Source organism: Ambystoma mexicanum, chromosome 1p (assembly GCF_040938575.1).
Source record: "Ambystoma mexicanum isolate Mex_15411 chromosome 1p, UKY_AmexF1_1, whole genome shotgun sequence".
Lineage (NCBI taxonomy): Eukaryota > Metazoa > Chordata > Amphibia > Caudata > Ambystomatidae > Ambystoma > Ambystoma mexicanum.
The window spans coordinates 89,967,409-89,990,235 of NC_090921.1; the positions used below are offsets into that span (position 1 = coordinate 89,967,409).

Consider the following 22,827-nt stretch of genomic DNA (forward strand, 5'->3'; position numbering starts at 1 on the left):
TCGGTCTTCAAAAAGGGGCTGTAAACCACGCTCTTTTGTTAAGCCCCATGCTTGTTGATTTCCAGACTCGCCGATGTAACCAATTTATTGTCGATTGTTGTGTCTGGTTAAGCACCTCCATGCCTCAGGGCTCTTGTGTCGCGCAACATAAATAAAATCAATAAAAGGTTTCCCCAGAGAAACTTAGAATTCATTCTAAACCTTCCAGCCATCACCTATTGTTTGGCCAAGAAGGTTTCTACCCACCGAGATCCATCAAACTCATCTTGCCGTGCCTCACCTACCCAAAACAAGACTCTCAGCCATGCTACTCGATCTGTCGAGGCTGGACTATGCCAACAGTGTCTATGTGGACCTACCAGAAGGCTATGGGGAATAGAAAAACCTGCTGCCAAGCTACTGCTTCAACCAGACCAGAGAGCACTCATGCCATCTTTGCAAACCCTACACTGGCGCAGGATTCAGTTCAAGGACTCTGCGTTGCCTATCAGGACTTCCACACCAGAATTCATGCTTTGCCCAGTACCCCAGAATTGTATAGTTCCTTCACATTTACAACAATTCATACTGGATCAAGAGTGTAGCAGGGATAGACAGGAAGGTGAAAGTGTTGAGCAGGAAGTAGACTAGGGCATGAAAAGGAGAGGCTGACATTTTACTCTTCTCATTTCCCCGAGACTTAATGTACAAATACTTTTTATCTTCAGATTTGCACTTGCTTTCTGCAGTTCCTAACAGGAGGTTTTTCAATCTCGAAGTTCCACATTTCCCTCAAAAGTCACAGATCATTTATGGATGATTGAAAGGACGGAGGGGTAACTGGGTTCTGCGGCGCTTAGGAAACTGATAATGTCTCGTCTGGACTGCTGCTCTGGTCGGAGCCTAGAGGCATCTCTCCAACCTATATCCCAGACGATGAAACAATATGGCACCTCATACTGGCACTCGTCCCAATGTTAAATGAGTTGCCTTCCTTGTTTTAAATGAGTTTAGTCTGACTTGCTCATTCCAGTGCTTCTAATTTCAATCGAAAACATGTCAAAGCAACCAATGTTCCAATTCTATAACAAGAAATTATGAAAATTAAATGTGGACCATCCCGCAGATGGGATGCCAATACATTCCCATTAGCCCAAATGCCAACATTTAATGGTCATCATTCCATTAAATACATTTTATGAGAAAATACAGGAATGCTCCTTTTTTATATGATTTTAGCCATCCAGGATCGAAAGAGTATTATGATATGCAAAACATGCTAAATCCCATGTAGCAGGGACACAAATAGCAGAACACTACATTTTTACACATCAGCTGCTGCTTCTATATCCTCACCAACATGGTCTCGGATCAGGACAAGTCTCCTGATTAACGCAATCGCAAGATGGACATGGAGAGAGCGTTACCCTTCCGCGTGGCCAGCAGTACCCCACAGAGAGGGATTATCTCCTTGGTGCAGAATTCAGCTTCACAGCGGTCTGTGCGCAAAAGAGTAGCCCCTGGTACGCAGTAGGGAACGGTCATCACTGTATGAAAGAAGTGCTGTCCCATGTGGTGGACAGCGCTTCTCGATTTGCATGGATACCAAAAAGGCCAAACAGCTGCTTCATGTTTTGCAACTTTTGTTCCTGTCTACATGCACTCAAGAGCTCTTTTTGCATCTTGAACATGCAAAATGTGCCTGCGAAAGGCCAGGGACTAGAATGCTATACAAGTAAAGACATAAACATGAAAGTTAGAAACAGCTTTTCAAATAAATTGTTGGATTTCAACAACATTAATCCTGTGCAAAGCAGAAGTGTGGAGAATTTGTATCAATACTATGAATTGTGCTTTAAAAGATGACCAGAGTTCGGAAAGAATCCTGAGCCACAATCCTAGACACACACTCACCAACTGCAAGGTATTTATTAACAAATGCAGCAAGGCCCAAGGAAATGGGGAACCAGGGCGACAGTCGAGAGAAGATAAATTAACAGAAGACACTGACAAAGCTTCATGTGGCAAACCTCCGACTACCTGCTCTTAATAAAAAGGTGAAAAGAGAGAACAGATTGCAACTAAAAGCACAAACATACTCACGGGAAGAAAGACGGATGTGCAACAAAAAGATTGCTTACCTTCACATCAAAGTTGCAGTCGAACCTGCGGATGAGCGCAATGAACACTGTGGAGTTGTTCACAATTGGAGGATGGTCAATAGGGGCACACGCATTTCTAGGATTCGCATCCACCAAATAACCCTGCAAGACAACAGCACATGAGAGTTAGAGCTGTGCACTGCATGTACCTTGAAAGGAGAGGACAACACATCAGTTGGAAGAAAAGAGAGATTCATGGAAATCCGATAAAGAAAAGTGCAACCAAAACAGCAGTGCTCAGACAACATACCATCATGTTGTAGATTTCAGCTCTGAAATGAATGCAAGAAAAAGCATACTTGCATGCTGGTCTGCCCAAAGAGAGAGGGGTTATTCCAGATCATAAGTCCGTACAAAAGGCCCCCAGGAGCTCAAACCGTCTCTCCCACCCCCAGCTCTCCACCTTCTGCAAGCCTCCCTCCTGCTATGCTCTATGCCCACTTACTTGAATGATCAGCGAGCTTGAAGCACAGGTCACATGAACGTGTAAAATGGACATAACACTTCTCCTCGTTCCCCTTCCTGTTTGCTGCCAATACACTTTGCGGCAGAGAGAGAGGGCACAATAAAGAAGACTGTAAAAGAGGCCACTTCCCTTCATTAGCTGCCTAGAAGATAAAACAACCAACATTCCGGTGCCCACATAAGTGCCGCAATGCACGCAGTGCATGTAGAAGATATTCCAAGGGTGCACTGCAAGTGTTAACATGGGAAGGACAACGTGAGTTTTGGTAGAAGAGATGATCACAATAGAAAGTGTATTTGAAACTGTTCGCCGTCATGGATGTCCAGTAAAATCGTGCAGCACTGGTAATTTTATCTATTCACCACAAAAAACCTACTGATTTATTCACCATCAATTAAGAGTGCAGCACCGGCAGGGAGGTTGGTTTTACCCATGAGAAGCACCACCAAACTATCCGGGTTGGCACTGCAGAGACATAGGATAACACCATTGCCAGAGTGGGTGATGGCACTACAGAGGAGGAATTGCCATCGTTTGGCTTAGGACAGTCACTGTCACACGGGAAGGCACGACAGTTCCATATTTGGAGAAGGCGCACTAAGGCATCAGTCCTCATTCACACGGGAAGGCCACGGCAGCGTCATATTTGGAGAAGGCGCACTAAGGCATCGGGCCCCATTCACACAGGAAGGCCACTGCAAAACCCAAAGTCATTAATAGTGAACGGAAAATAATGTTTTGTGGAAAGGGGCAACGGAAGTAGTCTGGTCGGTACGAGTTTGATTGGGCTGCTCTTTGGTGTAGGCAAATGTTAATAATGGCCCAGAATACAGATTTTTTCGGTAGTTGGGATCATAAAGGGCTGAAAGTGATAGAGGGGTGTTGATGGCGCATTGTGCATGTGTTGGTGCAGTTTACCACATACAAGCTGTATTAATGGCGGCTCCTTTTCACAAGAGTCATTTAATGTGAATTATTTTGGCTGTCTCTACTGTGGGGGAGGCATGGTATCACCAGTATGACATTGGCACAAAAGGTACAATTTGTAAAACCTTTATTAGAGTTTCTGGGTTTGGAAAAACTCCTATTTTTCCCCATAACTAGGATGGGAGTAGTCTCGACCACCAAACGAACAACAAAACAGTCTTAGTGGAGTCTGTCAAATCAAAATGGCCTATGATAACAATAACCTAATGCCTTCCCCATCTCTTGTTCAAAAAGTGTATAAAAGGAGATATGTATTTAAAGGAAAAAAGTGGCTGAATTAGCACTCCTCCCCATGTCAGACAGCACGGAGTAAGGCAGTCCCCGTAGGCAGGATGACACTCTGGCACTTAACACAAACAGTTCAAAACATGATTTAAGGCTCGCCTGACATTTCACGTTAAAGTCTCTTTCCAGCCTTCCAAACAACGTTCAACAAAAAGTTCATGTTGGGCCCCCTCTTGTCGGGCTCAGACTTCAAAAGGTTCAAGTTTGTCCCCCCTCCGTCGGGCTGCGACCTTTCACAACAAAAGTTTCAACAGTTCTTGTAGGGGCTCCCTTACCCAAGTTTATTACAATTCGGGTCTCCCTTCGTCGGGCTCAGATCCCTTCCGTATGTCGAATGTGCATGGCTTTCTTTACAGACCTCCGCAGCACCACTTCGACTTCGACTCAAAGTTCAATTTTCAGCTTTTTACTCTCCCCTTCTCTCAGGGTTAATTTTGCTCACTTCACTTTTACAGTTCATTCACTTTATCGCTCCAAACAATGCACCTTTCATTGAGACTTTCGAGTGGGCTACTTCCTTTTGAGGTACAACTCCATTACTCAGTATCACTGGTTTCACAGTTGTCCTTACTTCAAAGTTCATTCACAGGTCTGCCTTTCTTCGCGTCTCATCCACCCACGTGCAGCCTTCACTTACAATATAATGTTACAACTACAATCTTTCCTTAACACACAGCGGTCTCTCAGGTCGCTTGCCATCTCACCGGCTGTGTGAGTTTTTCTTTTTACAATTTTCCAATACACGAGTCAAGGCTAGTACCACAGGCTTGTCCTCGCCTCCCCAACTCTGCCGTTCTCCCGGGAGGGTTGCTGGCAACCTTGAAATACAATGCAGCCTTCGACTTTGGTATCTGGCGTTCTCCACGTGTCTTTCACTGCCTTTTGTGGACAACAACCTCCTGAAGCAAACTCCTGGGTTTCTCAACCCGTTGCGCTCGTCCCTTGGTCCGTCGCTCTGCTCCAGTAAGTATGCCTTTGCCCCAGATGTTCTGCTCTCACTCGTGTTCCACCTTGCTCAGAGTGTGTGTCTAGGTTTCGCCTTTTATCTGTGTGAGGAGAGCTAATTGGCATTAGGTGTATACACAAAGTCAAGTGCCTGACATTGCCTGACCCAGTAAGCAGGACATGTCAAGTGCAATTTTTAAGAGTTGGTTTTGTTCATCTCAGTCACCCTCACCCATCGCACAGTATTTGCGTAGGACGGGGGCTGGAAGGTGGACTGACCCAGTAAGCAGGACATGTCAAGTGCAATTTTTAAGAGTTGGTTTTGTTAATCTCAGTCACCCTCACCCATCGCACAGTATTTGCGTAGGACGGGGGCTGGAAGGTGGACTGACCCAGTAAGCAGGACATGTCAAGTGCAATTTTTAAGAGTTGGTTTTGTTAATCTCAGTCACCCTCACCCATCGCACAGTATTTGCGTAGGACGGGGGCTGGAAGGTGGATTGGGGGGGGCTGGTTTGGATGGGTCAGGGAGAGTTGGGACATCAGAGAATCCTAAAAAATAGGATGGGTTAGGAGTACAAAAAAGGGGAGAATACTGCGTCTCACCAAAGTCTTCCTCACCCCCACTCTCTGTGGACCCCTCACCCAGGTGATGCTCCTACACATGTCCACCCCCATGGTCTGGATCCAAAGGAGATGGCTGTGCCCTGGCCACCTGAGAGAGAGATCCCTGGGGACTAGTAGGCGAGACACCCTTTGGTTTCTCACACTACGGATGTTCATATTCTTATTCTGCCTACACCATACGGACAGAAATAAATACATTCACTTGTTACCTGGTAGAAAAAAAAGACTAAATGCTGTATGACTATTGACCTTGGGAAATTTGGAAGAGGAGAGCGGTGGGGGTGTCTGAACAGTGCTGCCTGCAACTACCTACCTTTTTAAGCTTGCACCTATGACTGCTAGGTTTAGATATTGCATATTTGAGAAATTCTCATGCTTGAGGTGTGGCTTTATATGACATTTTTATTTCTCACGTGTGAATTGATCTCTTCCGTTTCACAACGAAAATGTCCTATTACACAAAGCCACATTCCTGTCATTGCTATCCATTCTGAAACGTATCCCTCCAGCCCTCTACCTCAGACTATTACCATCCCATCACTTACAGGGCCCTACCAACCCTCTTTGTTGCTGCAGTTGCTCTCAATCCCCCTTCCATCCCACTTCTTTCCAAGATGCCTACCTGCTTTGCCCAATTTCCGCTCCAGACCAGTCCTTTTTTGCCTAGGACCTGCACAGACCACTACTTTCCAATTAATACTTGAAAGATACATGCCTGGCTTACACTGATATGTTAGATGATCCCCCACTTTGAAAAGTTCAGAGCTCTTCTCTATCGCTCTCCACATTGCCGCTTCCAGTCCTCACATCCTTCACTTGGTTCCCTACCCACTTAGCAAAGGGCAGCAGATGTATCTACACTTGGGTAATTATCCATTCGACAAGGCAGTATACAATACTAATGCTCGATGGGAACCATTAATATTCAATCAGATATGAGCACAAATAATCCAATGACAAAGAATACGTTTGAACATATAATTAGTTGGTCCCTGAAGTCTTTTCCTGACTGAACCGTCAGACTCTGTAATGATGTCCAGTCCATACCTCAGAGCTAAGGAATGCGGAATAGGTTAATTCAAAGGACAGGTTTGCAATAGAAGGAAGGAGACTCAAGTTTCATTTTTGAGTGCACTTAAGCACGTTTTAGGGTAAACAATCTGTTCTTTTTGCATTGATCAAGCATTGACACTCTCAAAGGAGTCGATTCCATCTTCATTAATATAAAAGTCAAATACTTTTAGTTAATACCTACTTTTGTGGTAACTGCAAGTACATTTTTCTGAGTTCCAGTATGTGTTTCTTCGAGCAATAATATGGTGCCTACTCCAGCCTCTTTCCCTATTATCAAGGCACATTTACGTAATAGAAAATAGCATCAGGAGTTATAACCAGGTCCACACCGTGACTGTGTGCTGAACGGATCGATTGACCCTGGCTGAAATAGATTGGCATGGATTTGGGCCATCTTTGAGAGCACCGGAACAAAGGGTCAGCCTCTGTATCAAGCAACATGCAAAAAAGCCCTGCTTTCTCAGTGCAGCCCACCCAGATAGTCAACTCGGGCTTGGCCCAACTGACAAGGCTCGTTTGTGCTGAACAAGTGTTTAACTGCCATCTACTGGAGAAAAGAAGCAGGGAATTCTCAAGTAAATGCTGGGGCCAGCATGCGCAAATGTTACGAGAGATCAAAAGAGGATCTGCAAGAATTCACTGCGTAAAAAGGCCAAATACACTTATCTGGAGGGCTGGCGAGGTGCACTACATATCATGGCAGACAATGGACAGGACAATTTAGTTTAGAGAGAGACAGTGGGATTCCCATTGGCCACAGGAGACATAAAACATTGCTGGCAGTCTTGGTCGGGGAGAGAAGTGACAAAATATAGCAACAACCCAAATACTCTGGGGTAAAATGAAGTTCTAATATACACAATGGAGCACCCTTTAACAATTATCGAGCACATGTTACATCCAGACACGTCCGAAATGTGGTCCTTTTTGGCTTGCAAAATGAAGCCTGATGAGGACCCAGCGGAATACATACAATCCATACAGGAAATGTGGACATAAGAAAATTAACAGTTATGGAAGTAAACAATACCTTTGTTTTACCACATTTTAGTGAGGGGGCTCCCAGAGGATATGCAGGTCTCTTTAGAAAAGATAGTGGGAATTGAGGCAAAGGGTTGGCCTGAGATACAGGTGGCAATTGTACACTATTGCAAAAGAAAGTGTAAGGATAAGGAGAGAGTCGATAATGCTACCAAGGCAGAGAACAAATGAGTAGAGAAAAAGATGGCAAAAATACACATGGAGGGACGGAGCAGTACTCGCATGTCCAGTAGTGTTCCCACAAGCTCAGCAAAGGGGGGGGGGCTTCCAGTGGCCATGGTAATGCAGCCAGGAATATACTCTCAGGTGCCACCAAACCAGAAGTGGGGAACGGTACAGATGCAATATTCATAAATGTGTAGCAGGAGCCAGGGGAAAATTAGGCAGGCGGAGGGAATGGGTACATGGGACAGTATCAGACAGAGAGGACACTACGCATGTGGACGGGGAATGGGATACAGGGGAATGACTCCACGTTTTGGAGTACAGTGCTTCGCATGTGGGAATTCCGGACATTTTGCAGGCGCATGCCCAACAATAATACAGGCAGGCAACCACAACCGCCATGTATCCAGCAGACACCTAAACAGGTGCAGGTTATGCCCCAAAAGCAGAAATACATGCAGCAGACTCCACAGCAGATGCAGGTACTGCCGCAGCAACAGCACCTACAGATACAGCCCGCACAGACTCAGGGTATTACTACCCAAAGACAAGTGCTGGTACAAAATGGGCAAATGACAAACTAAAAAGGTACAGTGAGCGTACTTCAGGCACCAGCACAGACGCAGATACCCGAGGGAGTAACAATACTGGGGCGGAACACCATACCCCAATACACTGGAGTAACAATGGTGGCCGGTGAAAATGTGTAATCATCATGGGGAAAGGAACCCTGAGGCCATTATGAAACTGTATAAGCATCTTAAAAGAAGGAAACCCTGAGAACCAGGTTGGAACTGTGCAATTTCCTTGGGGAAGGGTACCCACAAGGTCTTACTGGAAATGTTTTGAACTTGGGGAAGGGAACCCTGAGGTCTTGTTGGAACTGTTTTGGGAAGGGGATCTGAAAAGTAAGCCTAGAGATGGAAGCTCAGACCTTTCTCTGGAACACTATTTTGTTTGTTGCCGACATCCCTACACATTGTTTAGCTTCAATTGTGAGGGCAAGTATAGGTTTGGGTCACAGACAACATTTAAGTTGAACGTACTGATTCAGACGATCCTTGGATTCTTTAAGTAGGGATATCCCACCTTAACATAGGGCAAGTTAGGCTTACACCATCCTGACATTTAAGTTAATAAACATCTTTTGTTTGAACTTTGAATCTGTTGTCTGTGTCTTGCTTCATGATGCCTTCACAGAAACCACCAATAGTATAAGGAAGTAAAAGACAGATAAGTGTCCCCTGTCGGTAGAGCCTAACATCCAAGTTACGGATGCCGGGACAGGGTAAACAGAGGGAAGTAGTGAGAGAGGGACGACCCTAGCGCCAAGAACCCCAGACCTTTGGTTTACCCTAGACTCCCGTGAACTCCAAAGTCAAGCCATCTATATCAAGTTCAATAAAGACCCTTGTAACTCATCTTGGTAGTCAGAGTCGTTATTTGTGGCAGGCCGCCCAGTCACATACTTCACCCGAATTATTACCGAATAAAACACCCAAGACCAATCAAGAGGAAGTACAATACTGTGCCAGCCTGAGAGAAAACCTCACTATGTACTAGAAAAGGCCACGTGTTCAGTGCACAGTCGATGGACAAGCAATCTCCTGTACAGATGATGTGGGAGCCAGTCAGTCCACTGACACAGTGAAGGCAGTAGGCATTTCCAATACTCCTGTTCCATTTCCCATTTCTGAACCAGTATCAATCACTTTACGACCAATCACTGACAGATAGGCTTTCTTTCTTAGTCCTTCAGTACCCATTAACTTACTAAGGAGAGACCTACTGTACAAGTTAAACTGCACTATTTACTGCAAACCCGGACTGAATGTTCCTGAATGTCCCCAACAAGAATACCGAAGAATCCCTGTTCAATTTACATGACCTACAAGTGAAACCAGAGCAGGGCCTAGATAATAATTGGTTGCCAGATTTTTCAGACTTTATTAACACATTTCCCAAATCCCCTTGTCCAGTGCACAATAACATTTGCAGGAATGCTGCACCGGTTAATAGGATAAATCGGTCTAGAAATCGACTGTGTATTCCTCAGTGTCCATTGCGCCCATAAACTGAAGAGAGAATAGCATTAGTAATAGAGTGTTTGCTGAAGCAAGGGATCACAGTCCCTGTATCTCTGCAACACACTGATTCTGCAGGCCAAAAAGCCTGGAAGGAATACTTCTATTTTCTCAAGATCTAAGGGCTCTGAACACCAGTCATTTTGGCCTTGCCAATGAAACCCAACCCAGCTACAAATATGTCCTGCATTCCCCCAACTACTTCACACTTTGCTGTGATACACCCTCATTTTGCTCCCTTTGCTCTGCCAATACACACAGAAAGACAGTTTTTGTTTACATTTTCCTAACGTGGGCTTCAGTTTATGTGGACAAGGCTTCCCCGGGGTATAGAATCACCCACACTCTCCTCATAGCACCTTAAGAAAGATTTAGATGATATAAAGTTTTTTTTAAAGTGTTGGTGCAGTACGCAGATGTTCCGCTACCCCCCCCCCACCTTACGATTCATGCAAGCCACATAACCAGGTGTTACTGATTGCATTAGCAAACAAAGGGCAGAAAACCGTCAAGCAGAAGTTGCAGCTATGTAGATGACATGTTAGGGCACAGATGTATAGATCTCTCCAGGATCAGAACATTAAATACTAATGAGCTCTCATTGTCAATTAGGTTAATGGCATTTTTGGAAGTTGCTCTGGGAATGAAATCTGTGAGATTTTAAAAAGGTATGTAAAAATTATGTGATTTTATGTTCGCTATGTTTTTAAGGGTCTGGTGTATTTTTAATTTATGAAATGTTGCATTTTTGTTACTTAGCACCAATGCTTATGGAATTACAACTGTCGAGATGTACATGATTATTTTGAATACGAACATGTTGAAAATGAAGAGGTCGCATTCTAAATATTTGTATTCGAAATAAGCACCCCACAACCAAATGGCCTTTGTAGACCCCGCAATTAGGGAGAATTCTCAAAAATGTGTTAATTCCCTCCACCTTAGAGACCCTCAGCAACTTTGCTGGATTTTAAGGACTTGATTTTTTTTTAACCTGGAGAGAGTGAGACCCTTTTCCCCCTTCTCTCTCATGTAGTTTAATGTGATTTTTATACACTGTTTCTTTTGGTTATGGAGTCTAACAAAGTCCACAGGCAACATCTTTTACAACTGTGTCACAAAGCACCTTCAGTGCAGTGACACAGGGAAGTCTTTCAGATTTCCCAAGGTTCCAATACCTTCTCTGGGATCAACTACTGTTTCCCAGAGTAATAAAGTGAAATTGACTTTACTTAGCATTGTAACTTTCTAGCCCCAGCACACACTATCTTCCAATGGAGTGCTGGAGGGGTTACTTAGTATCCCCTTTGTCTAGCTTCTTATGTAACATGTTTTATGTTACCCTTTCCTCACTGAATGGCTGGTGGCAGTGGTTTCCTTTATGAACTACCATGGTTTGCATTTAACGCGACAGTTCACGGTTCCGGTAAAGCAAATGCAGGAGCCATCTTTTTCAAAATGGCGCAGAGCCATCTTTGATAAAACAGCCCCCGGTCTTTTTTCGCCATGTCTTTGTGGAAAGGTCCTTCTACAGAGTTTCTCTGCGTGCCAAACCAGGTTTGGTCTCTTTGTTCATTTCACCTTTGGCGGGGTTTCTGAGAGAAACCCGCCTCTGGCTCCAGAATGTCTGGGCTAGGCAGGAAGTGAGGGAAAACTCCCTGTGCTTAGTCTCCTAAAAGACCCAAATGCACTCTGTGGTGATTGGCTGATTGTCCGGCAAGGACAGCCACCTGCTGGGTGAGTGACAGCTAGGCTGGAATGAATGGGAGAGAACTGAATAAAAGGCGAGTCTTTTGTCTTGGAAGGCAGCGTCTGCCACTAGACGAAGGAACCGAAGAAGAGCTTGAAGAGGACACCTGCAGCAACTCCTGGACCATTGGTTTGCCCGGTGAAGCCCTGCTGCAGTGCCAACTTGCCAAGTTCGTATCGACAGAAGCCCCAGCAAGGACGACTTCTCCCTTTGAGTTGGTGGGACCAATGAACTCCAAAGTAAGCCACCTGGACATCCATCTCGGAGCTGGTTGATTTTCCTCAGAGTTGCTGCAGGAAACCGAATAGCCAGGGAGAGGAACACCAGATTGTGTGCATTGTTTTTAAGCTGGCCTAAAGCTTTTGGAAGATCCTCTGGACTCCCACGAAGCAGGACTGGCCGAGCCTGACCCCCTCAGCCGAGTGCGGGACCCCAGAAGCAAGGAAAGTCCACCTTGACAGCCAGGAACCATGCTTCTTGCTATTTGCGGTAGCCACGAGAAGCTGAAACGCGAAACAGCCACTGAAAGTGAAGTTGCTGGTTGGCAGGTCTTTGACAGTGCAGGAGTCTCCCGACGTCCTCCCTCTTGTCCCCACAACTGAGGCCCAGGAACAGTGAGATCTGCAGAGCTGCACAGGAACAGAAGTCTTCAGCGGCATCTTTTCATCTTTACCAAGGTACTGTAAAACAAGTCTAAGAGAACTAACCTCTTACTGTGTAAGTGCTTGTAACTTCTGCAACTCACAAGTCTAATCAGCTTATGGCCCTACATTTGATTCTTCTTTTTATCAAAGACTTCTAACTTGTGCAAAGACTTTTCCATTTACTTACCGGAAGTGCTGCATCCTAAACAAAGACTTTTGCCCATTGAATTTGGCTTAGCCTATTGAAATGAATGACTTCTATTGCAATCTAAAAGTATTTGCCTTGCTTAAGAATACTGATGATCTCTTCTGTTCTAATAACCTTTGCCTTTTACCAACTTTTAAGAGTATTCTGAATGCCAACAGTAAGATATTAATGTCCCCAGCACCCTTGTTATTGAAGTCACCTGTGGGTGTAGGTTGTGTCTGCGGGCCATCCCAAAAGGGTCTTGTACGATTCAGAAACTCAGAGTGTACAGTATTGAAGTGTATTTGTGTGTTCCCAGTATATTGCTCCCTTCTAAAGAAGGCTTTATAAAACTGACTGATAAATTAATAATTGTTTATGCAAGAAACCTTGAGTGTAAGAGTTTATTTGAATACCTGTAACTGTGAATCTTTGTGCAAATCCACTACAGCTCACATTTCCCCTCTTGAGAGAAGCCTGGCTGCTCAACACTCCCGGCAGTGCCAAGTCCCGGCAGTGCCAGTTCCCTTCCAGGGATGGGAACCGGTGCTGCAGGGTCTTTTTCTATTCTTTTTTGTATGAACATTTTGTTGTTTGGGATGTGGGGGACACCCCCGCCACCCCGGATTCTATTATAGCAAACAAGGGTGCAGGGACACCCCCGCAACCTCCGCTTCCCTTGGTTGCTATAATGAAAACTGAATGGTTGAAATGTACGTAATTTCGGTACAGCCGAAAACTGATCATATCAAACATTTGTTTTGTTTTTTTACTATATTTTCAGGTAATCCCCACCTGTCGTACCAAGTCATGAATGCACATGTAATGGGCCCTCCTTGAAAAGGTAGGACAGACGAGTCCTTTCAAAGGAAGCTCCGGAATACCAAACTACTCCTCAATGGAATTAGTCTGGTGAATACTAAACCTAATTAATCGATGGTTGAGGAGAAAGTGTACTTGAGGTCCTGGAAGCTCTAACTCTGGAGTGATTTATTAATTACATAACCACCTCTCTCTGGAGGGCTGTCCTCCAACACCATCAGCCTATACTGGAGACAGCAACCCGATTGCCCAGTCCCCCTCTGATGCTTACAAATGTTTTAAACACCTTGCTTGCAAGGACATTTATCCTCCCCTTAGTCAAGGCTCGAGATGTTCAAACACCCTTTGTCCAAAAAATGAAAGAAAAAATGGTGAAAAGACCAGGACCCCCACCACCATCAAGACCTTGGGCAATAGTAGATGAGACTATGGCGAAAGCAAAATCTATTCCTCCTCTCACTCCCACCAATTTACATGTGTGGAAAAAGTGCACTTGGCCTGTACATGCCCGAAGAACCACCCTGAGGAACTAATGGAAATAGGCTAGGCTGGGCAGAGCGTTTACAGGGCGAAGCATGTGCAAGGAGCCTCTGAGCCGGGCTGGGACTGATTTGAGACCACAGCAGAGCGTGTCGAGTGGCAGATTGAGCAGCGCCACTGCGGAGCGACTGGGGGGGGGGGGGTTTGAGGAGCGTTGGAGCAGCGAGCGGTCACGGGTGAGACGAGAGATACTGCATACCACCCTTCTGTGTGAGAACCTACATTGTGCCTGTCTTACACTCTTCTTACGCTCCATTTGCCTGGTCATTGCCTGCCATTGCCTGCTCGAGCTCATTTGATAGTCAGAGGCAGCAGGAGGCTTATGAGAGCTGGGGCATACGTTGGGGGGATGGAGGGGACGGAAGTGCACGAGTACATGACCATATGAGACCTTACCTTAAGATTACCTAAGAATACTCAAGTACATAAGAGTATATGAGAGGACAACAGTAGTGTTCCCGCTCTATTTTTGCCTCAGTCCACCACAGTGCGGGCGGTGCGAAACAGATATAAGGGGAGTTGGCTTAAGAACTAAGTGAATTGTGAACCAAAGTCTATTCTTGGATCATAAGCAAGAATAAAAATAGAGTGGACTCAAAACACTAATAAGAAGGAGAGCCGGCATTTGCGTTACGCCTTCAACCGGTTCTGGTGGCAACACTGCAGAGTTAGGAATGGTGCTTCAGTTTAAAAGAAAATGAAACTTCGGAGCTCACTTTTATCGGACAACACCAGAGCCCCTGAATGGGACGGCTCCTTCCTAGAAGGCGCAAATACCCAAGAAAGGAGGGAACCTGGTGCCAATTCAGCCTCCTCTGTAACAAATGGACTGAAAGAAGCCCTACCACAAATACCAGCAAATGGGCCTCAAGCAACCCCATCCCCCTTATCAGGAAATGTTCTTCAAAAAGCCCTGGTACCATCATTAGTGAATGGGCCTCAGGTAACCCATGCTCAAATCCACGTAGAGGGCTGTCCCTCTATACAGAGCCCGGAAGAGGTGAACAAGGCGGGCCAACATAGTATGAAGCAAGCCTGGAAACGGGGGACAGAATATACCATCACAACAAAGAAAATACAGAGGAGGATCGATGACCACTTCGGGAGGACAAGAAATAAGAGCCTAAATGATAAAGAAGGGGCTCCTCCAATATGGTCCACGCCGTTTTCACTCAGCCCAGCGGTTATACAGTCTGCACGAATGGCAGGGGACTGTCAGGAGGGAGGATCCAGTGTAGAAGATCCACCCGACAATCTAGTCCAAGGGATGCAAATGGACCTGGATTATGAAGAAGAGGAATTGACAGAAGGGCACAAAGAAGGTGGGAGCCCCCCATATATACAGAGGGAGTCCAGGACCATTACCCAGACAAATGAAGTCACATTGTTGGCCCTTAACTTCGTCCTCAACTCACTGGTTACAGTATTTGAACCTCTAAAAAAGTAGAAGTGTAAACTCAAGCCGGGATCTTAATGGAACTTTCAAAGGAAACAAACAACTGAGTCCTCGTTGGTAGGGCTAAATAACATAATCAACGAAGTCATGATTCCAACTTTAAAAGAAACACGCATTGAGGTCTGGATCTGTCATCCATTCAACAAGCTTTGGGTGAGAAAAAGAAAGAAAGAAGAACAAAGGGTTTCTTGGCTGCACCATTGGAAAAAAAAGTGAGGCCGGGGGGGAGGTAATCTCCTCACAACGTTTCGACGACACCCCCTCTCTGAATTTGTCCTGGAGGAATTTAGAAGGCTAGCAAATGTGGTAGAGGGAGAGGAAGAGAATTACATGGCCCCTGTACAGCCCACTGAACGTGAGAAAGTTCAAGTATTGGAAGTGCAATCCCCACAATGGAGAGAATCAGGGCACCATCTCGCTCACGGGAGAAGAGCAAAGAAAAGAGACTTACATAAGAAGGATCTGACTAAAAAAGGCCTTTGTCAACAAGAAAGTGGCAAGAAAAATAAGGAAATTAGACAAAGAAAAACAAAGACAACAGAATCAACTGCATGTAGAGCGACTCCAGGAAGTCCAGTTCAAGAAAACTTAACAAGGGGCAGTGATAGCCCAATGGCAAAAGATATGTTAAGTCCTGATGAGAGCAAAATCCACTTGAAGAAGACCTTGTAGTCTTCAAATATCCACACAAAAGAATAACCTACTCAAAATGGCTCTTAGATGGCCAAGTAATTTCTAAGGTAGAGAGGTGGTCTGTTTAGGTTGCATGACTCATGCATCTCCTTCATTAAGTAAAATAGAAGAGGATGTCCAGGGGTAAATCTCGTAGCTTATTCCACAAATGAAGAAGATTCTGCCTAAATGTTGTAGATTCTCCCTCCTCCCCGTGATTAAATTCTACAGGGCAAAAGTCATCCCAGTGATCCTCTATGGTTTGGAGGCAAACACCATTCTTTGGAACACCAACTGGCAGAGGTTAGAAGGCTTGATATGGAAGAATGTACTTGGTCTGCCAATGAACCTCTCAATGTCAAGCCTAAGGTTTGAGTTGGGACTGGGGTCATTGAGAGCACTGGCAGAGTGGAAACGTATCTCCCTCTTCAGCCTCCTGTTGACAGCCCAGGAGTCTACATTATATGCAGCCATTATAGCACACATGGAACACTCTAAATACAAAATGTTGATTGGTCTGGAAAAAACAATAATGGAGGTTTTCAACAAAATGGGCACTAAGATAGAATCCCTCATCTGTAATCCATTAAAAGTAAAGAAACCTTTAGAGGAGATGGACTGGGTTTCAACTATGGAGCATATGGAGGCATCTGTCCATACAAGTCCACGTCGGATAGTAGAGAAGAAATTAGGGTCCCTCCCGAAATATCTGGTAAAATTTCCAGACTGGAAGATCAGAATGAAGTTTCTAAGAATTCGTTTAAATGTGATCCCCATTGGGGGAAGTGTTGGCCAGAAGAGGGCAAAGGGGGAAGGGGTCTCTATTGCTCTCTGTGAAATTTGCAAAAATCTGGCAACTCAATCATTGAGATATCTGTTGATGGACTGTGAGGGGACATGGCCAGTAAGAGAACCCTTGTTCTTGAGATTTGTGGTGAATGATTGGTGGATTTGGTCTGAAGCATTATGGGATAGGTTGATCACGGGCCAAGAGACAGGATTGACAGTAGCTTTGGTGCAGGTCCTGGAAAGATGTTCCATCATAAGTAAGAGTAAAAAAACATGAGTTTGTCAAAGGACTTGTATCCTGCTGCCATCCGCTATCTAAGATAGTGCAGTATTGATTACTGTCCCAAGTATTTGATTGGTTGTCTGAGAGTAGGAGCAATCGCTACACATGTTGGAAGATCAAGGTGATGTTTAGGTTTTCCTAAAGTTTACATACCCTTGTCTTGCTCCGTTCTCTTTTCTGATCTTTTCTTTTTTTCCTTTCTTCCTTCTTTGTACAATCCTCAGTTTTTACTGGTTAGATGGCTTTTATTATTTTATTCATTACTGGGGATCAGACTTTTAGTTTTAGGGACCTTGATATGTGATAAATGTATCAGATTAATATGTTTTTTTTGTTTTATGCTGAACTTGATATATTGTTCTGAATACCTTATGATGAAATTGGAATGATTTTCTGTCTGTTCAACGTTTGTTAAATGTTAAAAAAAAATAGGCTGGGTAGAAGCAGAGGAATGGAGGGAATGGGAAGAAACCAAGGCTGACAAAGTAGACGTCTTTTTCTGGAATACCAGTCCCTTCCAGACCCGAGAACAAGTCTAAATAAATCAAACCAGGGCCAAAGCCTTAATCTATTCTGGCAGCAGAAAACCATCTGCGCTGATCTAGTCTACCCAAACAGCATGGCTTTAGATGGCACTGTGAAGAAAATAACATGTGTCCAGGGGGATGCAGAAGTCTACCTCACAGTTTTGCTCACCTTAGAGGACAGACGAGTCCCAACACCACTAAAAGTAGCCGTTGTCCCCGGACATCCAGAGGAAGTAATTATTGGGACAGATCATCTTACATTCCCGGATCTACTCCAGCCACCCACCCAGACTGAAGTTCCAGAGATACACACCTCTTAGTCATCCTGGTAGGAATTCCCAGAGGAAAATGACAAAACAAAATGAAAGATGTGTGCTGAATCCAGGGAATTTGCCCCTTCTCCTCAAGGGGGAGCCACCCCTCCCCCCCTTTGGGACTATGGAGGGGAACATGATACGCTTAATACCCCCAAAAGGGACAGGGCAAGCTGAAAAGTTCCATTTATTTGTTGGTCATATTTATATCGGAACCAAAGAGGATAATTGTACAAAGGTTCCTTTACACATGGTTGAAATGGTTTATGGCTCCTTTAGAATCAAGAAGGTGTCTGACTTGCGCTGCTTTAAGAGGGAAACAGTCCATGCCAACGGTGGTCAACCGGGGCTCACAACCAAAGAAGCGAGAACCTGTCGAGCACAGACAGGGCGAAATGGAGCCGACGAGAAGATGCAGAGGGCCAAGGAGGAACCTGAGCCGCAGTTCTGCAGTCAGCAGGTGAACGCCTCACTGGAGGAACACTGCTGCAGCACCCAAGGTACATGGTTGCTCCATGAAACTGGATGGAAGGCAGAGAGAACTAGACCAGCCCCAAGCCAGAGTGAGAGCCCCAAGCAGGGGTGAAAGAGAAAGAGACCCAAGCCGGGTGAGAGAGAAAGAGCCCCAGGCCAAGGTGAAAGAGAAAGAGCCCCAGGCCAAGGTGAAAGAGAAAGAGCCACAAGCTAGCGAGAAGGAGCTCCATGCCACGGTGAGTGAAAAAAAAACAAGCTGAGAGAAAGAGTGAGATCGAGTATTACAATAGTCTATGGTGGAGTACCCGAGAGCAAAACCCAAGAAGGGGAAGAACTTGTACTTACGAGTTGGGAACTGTACAACCAAGCACGTAGGGAAAGATAGGCTTTATGTCCTGTGACGGGTCAGACACTGAGGACCTTTTAAAGAGGATGTATAGTCAGAATGGCCTAGCTATCCCTATGACTTGTTCCTTACCTAAAGAGTAACTAAGGTGCTCGTCAGTCGTCTGTTAATTAATGTCCACAAATAGAACCTGTCTATCGTCCAACAACTATTACTATCTGACCCCATCACTTATCTTAAAAAAGAAAAAGGCAGGAGAATGGCTCCCTTCTCGTGTTTTCAACACTGGTTGTCTTGATAAATGTTCTTTTCTTTGGCAATCCGCATTATCAGTTCTTTTCTCACTGTAGGTCATTTATATCCAACTGGTTGTATAGGCTATACTGGCCATTAACGTCTGGTATTCTCTCTTCTTAAATTCACACTTTGTTACTTCGAACATCTCACATGCTTTCCTTCCTATGGGGGTTGATCTCGGTCTTCGGCTGGGGCCTCCCTCTGGAACAGCCTCTCTGCCACTCTAAAACTTGAGGAGAACCATCTCCGGTTCCGGAAGCACCTCAAGACCTTCCTCTTTGCTTCTGCCTTCTCCCCTCCTCTCCCCTGCTGATTCTACTCTCCCTCGGCACCATGCACCTGGCCACCTTCCATCCTCCGGGCCCAGATACCTGCTCATCTTGCCACCCTCACGCACTGCTTCCGGGCCACCCCTTGCACTGGGGTCTGTATCTGTACCCATAGAGCCCTCCCCTTTTCTTCCTGCACTTTCAGACCTACCCAGCCTGCTGCCAAAAACCCCAAACCCAGCACTTGCCACTTGCTGGCTGCACTCCCATTGTTTGTTGCCTTTTTTTTTATTAATTTAGTTTTTTCCTCCTCGCTCAGCACTCTCCTTTTGTTCCCCCTTCCATGCACTGCTCCCCCTCCCCCCTCTACCCTGCTCTTGCGCGTTCTCAATGTCACTGGGCCTAGTAAGATCATTGTTTCTGTTCTCCCCTGTTCTGCTTCCCTTGCCTTGTCACGCTCTGAAACACTTGTGTATGAGCGCGATAGAAATAAAATATCAATATCCTTCGAGGACCTCTGTGTGTCCCTTTCACTTGTATTCACATTTATAGGGTTTCTCCCACTTTCATGCGGCTTCCTTTCTGGAAACATTAGTCTTTCCTTCCTTATCTTATCAGATTTCACATATGGTAACCCATTGTATTTCTGCTTTCATCCCCTTCAGGGAACAACCTTTTTTTAAAAAAAATAGTTTATTAATTTTATTCAAACCAAACAACAATACAAACAAGCCAACACGCAGTGTAATTTATAACAATTCCAGTAAACACCATTTGTATTTCCAGTTTGCCACTGCTCACCAAGTCCCACCCTCCATTATGAGCCTATTTGTACATCTCGTTCAGTATCTGCTACATGTAGCTGGGTCTCACTATCTTCGGATTCAGTCGGCTCCGATATAGATCTAAACAGTTCCGCTATTAATAGTTTCCATGCCATCAAGGTACCCACTTCTTCCTCCCTACTCATGCTGCTCGCCTCCTGCCATACTACCGTTTCAGCCTCTGCCCATTTCTGTAACTCCCTCCACCCGTGGCTTGTGGCACTTCTTCCATCCCATGGCGATCCTCTGTTTTGCTAACACATATGCCAAGTTTCTCAACATGTTTAAGTTTCCGTGGTCTGGGGAACCCTCCCGGCAAGCAGGCCCAAGCCGTATCTATGACAAGCGTGACCCCTTTTGTCGCTAATTTTTGTGCCACTTCACCCCAGAAACCTTCGATTACTGGGCATGACCAAAACATGTGTGTCATGTCAGCGTTTTTCCATGTCGCACTTAGGGCACGCCTGTCGCCCTGCATTCCGGAACTTGGATATCTTCAGAGGGGTCATGTATGCTCTATGGGTTATGTACATCTGTATTTGTTTAAGTCTGGCGTTTTACACTTTTTTGTGATATCCTAGGGCGCGTTCCCACATCCCATCTCGGCCCCCACCTCCTCCTCCCAATCAAGTCTCAAATGTGTCAATTCCTTCCCGACCTTGGTCATCACCAACTCATACAATCTAGAAATCTCATGCCCCCCCTTCCGATATGTCATATATTACCCCCACAGTAGCATCTGGTTCCTCTGCTAACACTGTTTCAGGCCACGTTTTCCGAATTTTCTGTACCATCCTATGGTATGTAACATATTGACCAGTGTGTAATCCCACCTCCTCCCCAAGTCCTTCGAAATCTCTAATGGTCCCCTCTTGCCAGATGTCCCCCAACGTTACCAGTCCCACCGATTCCCAGTAGGTCCTGATAATCACCCTCAGCTGCTTGTCCCCTCCTGCTAATGCGACCAGCGGTACTTGCGGGGAGCACGGGAATGGGTCCTCCATCATCCGACACGCTTGACGCCACATTTTCCACCCCAACATCATCATTTTAGGGCGCTCCTTCATATCTGTTTCAGGCAACCATATCATTTCCCTTAAGTAAAATGGGGTACAAACCCGCCCAAACAACCTATGTTCAGGGGTCACTTCGTCGGAGAGCCAATTGGCCACATATTGTAATTGACTTGCTATGTAGTAGACCTCAAAATTGGGCAGCCTGATACCTCCCTTTTCATAGAAGTTCTGCAACTTCCATAGCGCTACTCTATTCCGGGTACCATGCCATAGGAAGTCCCTGCACACACTATTCAGTTTAGCGAAGAACTCCCTGGGTATCATATGTGTGATATTGTTAAAATAATGTAAAAGCCTAGGTAGGACCACCATCTTAAGCATTGCCCCCCGTCCCATCATAGCTAGGGGCAACTTCTCCCAAATCTTCATGCATTTCTGGATTTTCTCAACAGCTACCACGGTGTTGTGCTTATGTTCCTCTGAGACGGTGTGATACACATCTATGCCAAGGTAACGGAAAGAGCCAGTCACCCATGGTATCTGTAACACCGGCAACCTTTCTTCCGGGGACCCTTATAGCTACCTAGGGGGAATATACTGGATTTTTGAGGATTTACCGCTATGCCGGACAGCCCCGCGTATCTCTCCATCACTTCAAGGATATACTGAAGATTCTCCTCCGGGTATTTCAAGTATAATAATAAATCATCCGCATATAAGGATATTAGATGCCGCTCCTCCCCAACTTCAATACCTATCATATCGTATTGTTGCCCGAGGTATATTGCTAGGGGCTCCAGGGCTAGGATGTAAAGCATCGGGGACCAGGGGCACCCCTGCCTGGTACCTCTGCTAAACTGACATCTCTCGGATACCACCGATCCCGTTCGAACTCTGGCTAACGGCTCACTGTATAGCATTTTCGCCCAACCGATATAACCCGGCCCTACTCTGTAACCTCCCAGGGCTGCCAGCAGCCATGGCCACTTAACAGAGTCGAAAGCTTTAACTGCATCTAGGGATACAATCGCCATTTCGCCTTCATTTCTATCTGCCCATTCGATCACACGGTGGAGTCTCCTAGGATTATGGGTTATATTCCTGTTTGGGACATAGCCCGTTTGGTCCGGGTGGATTAATTTACTAATTACTCTCTGCAATCGGTTTGCCAGGACAGCCAGGACAGCCGTCAGTATCTTGCTGTCCTGGTTCAGCATCGACAAAGGCCTGTAGGAGCTACAGCTATACCCCGGTTTGTTGGGCTTAGGAAGCGGTATTATGATCACCTCTCTGAGTGACTCTGGCAACCTTCCTATCTCAAACGCTTCGTTAAGCATGGCTAGCAATGGGGGTAGCACTTCTTCTCTATATATGTAAAATTCACTAGGGAACCCGTCTGCTCCTGGGGTCTTACTGGTGGGCAACTGCTTCACAACCTCCCTCAGCTCCTCCAGGGTAATTGGTGCATCAAGCTCTTCTCTCTCCTCCTCACTTATCTTAGGTAATCCTATATCTTCTAGTGTTTCGGTTATCTCCTCTTGACTACTCCACTCCTTGTCTCCGTATAGCACCCTATAATAATCTGCAAATTCCCTGTTAACTCCTTCTTGAGTGTCCACTACATCGCCATCTTCTCTAATTATTGTCCTAATCGGGGATCTAGGGGTCTCACTCTTGTACAGCCACGCTAAAAGCCTACCCGTTTTATCTCCTCCCGCGTGCTGCCTTTATACATACTTTTTATAATTGAGGTTACAGAGCCTTTCCCAATGTACCGCACATTGCTGTTGTAGTTCAAGTAC

At 45.4% G+C, this 22,827-nt stretch overlaps 1 protein-coding gene across 1 annotated transcript in view; it reads right to left on the reverse strand.

Moving 5' to 3' along the window:
* Positions 1-22,827, reverse strand: part of RNF167 (ring finger protein 167) — a 548,009-nt gene that overhangs the window by 391,388 nt on the left and 133,794 nt on the right. The window contains exon 4 of the mRNA XM_069643794.1: positions 2,121-2,243. Within this exon, the coding sequence (XP_069499895.1) occupies positions 2,121-2,243 (123 nt within the window). The remainder of the gene's footprint in view (positions 1-2,120; positions 2,244-22,827) is intronic.